We start from the raw sequence: 3,250 nt of genomic DNA on the forward strand, positions 1-3,250 counted from the left end.
CAGAGCGAGCCTCCCATAGATGGCAAGTGAAGCTATTGAGCTTCCTTGTTAAGTTGACATGAGTAATCATGATTAGACATAATAATCAAGATTAAGTAAAAGTACTAATACAGATTCATGCACATGCAAGACAATTGAGTTGCCAACTAGCAAAAATTGGCCATATAGACCCCTTGTTCACGTGCATTGGTTTTAGGGTTTATTTTGTTTGCATTCACCAATCATCAATTCACTTTCATATCTATATAACACCATACTCTTTGTACCAAAATCTCAACCTATTCCCTCTTTCCTCATAGGAAAATGGAGTCATCTAAAATAACATGTCTTCTTTTCATTTCCATGCTTTTCCTTTCTTCATTCACTCCCATTCTTGGTTGTGGATATTGTGGAAAACCCTCTCACAAACCCAAAAAACCCAAAACTCCCTCTCCAAGTATTAAACCCCCTATCAACTTGCCACCCATTGGAATTCCACCGATTGTAAAACCACCTATCAACTTGCCACCTGTTGTTCCACCAGTTATTAAGCCGCCCATCGGAATTCCACCAGTGACAGTTCCACCAGTTGTAAAACCTCCCATCAACTTGCCACCAGTTGTTCCACCAGTTATTAAGCCACCTATCGGAATTCCACCAGTGACAGTTCCACCAGTTGTAAAACCTCCCATCAACTTGCCACCAGTTGTTCCACCAGTTATTAAGCCACCTATCGGAATTCCACCAGTTACAGTTCCACCAGTTGTAAAACCTCCCATCAACTTGCCGCCCGTCGTTCCACCCGTTATTAAGCCACCTATCGGAATTCCACCAGTGACAGTTCCACCAGTTCTGAAGCCACCAATTGGTTTACCACCTATTGTAAAACCTCCTATTAACTTGCCACCTATCGGAATTCCACCCGTGACAGTTCCACCAGTTATTACACCATCCCCTAAAGGAAAACCATGCCCTCCACCACCAACAACAAAGGCAACATGCCCAATTGACACACTAAAACTTGGAGCTTGTGTAGATCTTCTTGGTGGTCTAGTTCATATTGGAATTGGTGACCCTGCTGTCAATGAATGTTGTCCAATTCTACATGGACTTGTTGAACTTGAAGCTGCTGCTTGCCTTTGTACAACACTTAAAGTCAAGCTTCTTAACCTAAAAATCTTTGTCCCTCTTGCTCTTCAGCTCCTTGTTACCTGTGGAAAGACTCCACCACCTGGATACACTTGCTCTCTCTAGATTTAAGTTAAGTATATATACCTTTTTTCATAAAGCTTAACTTATCTGCATTGACAGTATATAATGTTTTAACATTATTGGGTTAAAATTATCTATATAACAAAGTAATGACCTATTATGACAAGTTAAAATACATTAATAGTATAGAAAATCATGATTACATTATTAGTATATAAGTTAAACTCGTAAGTGAAATCCTTTAATTTTCCCATAACCTCACCTTAAAAACTTCTGGCTGCATTGTATGCTAGTTTGCTTTTGTTCCTATTTTGAGGAAACAGTTGATTGCATAACTCGACTTTTTAATAAAAAATTGGTAATGCCAGTGGAAAAACATTTTGGCCAAAAAAAAAAAGAAAAAAGAAAATCATGTAGAATGATTGTTGTACGTTAGTACTATTCGATATAGTACAAGGTTTTAACTTATTTATGCCTTGACAGTGTAAAAGAATTACACTATTAATGCAAATTGATTGATTAGTACTTATTACGTTCACTTTTACTTGGCATATTTTGATTTTTCACGCCCCTTAAGAAATAATAAATGAAATGCATAATTTACTATGATACCCATATTAATTGATGCATATTTTATTGGATTTGAGAAAATAATTTGAAATGAGTAATAAATACTGTAGGTATAACAAGAAAAAAATTTGTCTTCTCTTGATATGCGTAAAGGTGACAAGTAAAAATGAAAATTTATTTTTAGTATACATGCCAAATAAAAGTGAACGGAGGGAGTAGTAGATTTTTACTCTGACATTATAGTTTATATAATAGTTATTACCTATTATTGTATTGTAGGTCAATTTACAAAACCAAGACCATTGGGACTAGGATAGTTATTATTTTCTTCATTTATAACTAGATTAGAAGCTAGATTTTTCGGTCAAGTGGATCTTAATATTAGGGTGAATTAACGTAGGGGTATTATCACTTTAATCCGTGCCAAAAATTATTTATATTCAGTAGCTGATAAAGTGTATAAAATTTGTATAATTTTTGTATATAACATATAGAATGTATATATATATATATATATACAAAAACTATACATTTGTTTGGCTATTATTTTGAGAGTGGCTATACAGTATCATTTTCCCATTAATAATGTAGAGGTCTGAGTAGTAGTAACCTTATAATTTTAAGATTTTTTGTGAAGTAATTGTCGGCAATATTCTTTTTTTGTTGTTTTTTTTTAAATAAAATTTTTAGATAAGGAACTTAAACTCATTAATCATAAATTATGTCTAAATTACAGGTTTCAAGCTAAGATTTGAAGGAGTAATTGCATGGATCGACATGAGAGGATGTCGAGCTTCTTGATTTATTTTCTCTTCCCCTTCCCTCAAAATTGTATCTTTGTGGATTGTGCTATTTTTGAATAGCGATTTATTTATGAAATTATTTCAGTGTATTATTGTATCAATGTCATTTGTTGCAAAGAAGTGAAGAACCAAGTAAATTTTTATCTTTAAGTGGACTTATTTTTCAATCTTTATTAATCTTGTCTAATTTACTTTATTGAAATCGTTTGTTTGTGTGTGTTATAAGAGAAACTTTATGGAAATATTTTTGTACATATTTAAAGAACTTTTTAATACAAATATTAAATTTAAACTAAAGTTATTAAATTTTACCGAACACATAGGTAATCGTCTAGTTCCGCCTCAAAAGATGCTATCGTATATTAACCCAAGTAAGATATTTAGGAGGTAGACAGTAAAATTTGAAGATTGTAACTTTAGATGTAGATATCAAACAAGAGAAAAATCGTCAAAATGAGATAAGTAGGACCATGGAATTTTGGACACATTGTTGATTGAACCGAACAATCTAGTCCATACAATATTCACAAATCTCATCGAGGACGGAGTTACTAGTCATAAAAAGTACCGTAAAAATTTGACGGGATATCTTATTTGGTCGCTCTATTTAATTTGTACCTAACAATAAAGTGCAATATCAGTAATAAGGTCTTGGGAAGGTAAAATATATGGAGACCTTAACCCTA

The 3,250-nt window shown here is 33.1% G+C and overlaps 1 protein-coding gene across 1 annotated transcript; it reads left to right on the forward strand.

Moving 5' to 3' along the window:
* Positions 1-267: 267 nt before the first annotated feature.
* Positions 268-2,714, forward strand: LOC104240277 (repetitive proline-rich cell wall protein 1). The gene is made up of 2 exons (XM_070147507.1): positions 268-1,239; positions 2,498-2,714. The coding sequence occupies exon 1, from the start codon at positions 304-306 to the stop codon at positions 1,231-1,233; it is 930 nt and encodes a 309-aa protein (XP_070003608.1). The 5' UTR covers positions 268-303; the 3' UTR covers positions 1,234-1,239; positions 2,498-2,714.
* Positions 2,715-3,250: the final 536 nt, after the last annotated feature.

Source organism: Nicotiana sylvestris, chromosome 6 (assembly GCF_000393655.2).
Source record: "Nicotiana sylvestris chromosome 6, ASM39365v2, whole genome shotgun sequence".
NCBI lineage: Eukaryota > Viridiplantae > Streptophyta > Magnoliopsida > Solanales > Solanaceae > Nicotiana > Nicotiana sylvestris.

Coding starts and splice junctions, on each gene's coding strand:
- LOC104240277 (XM_070147507.1), top strand. CDS start 304: ATGGAGTCATCTAAAATAACATGTCTTCTTTTCATTTCCATGCTTTTC.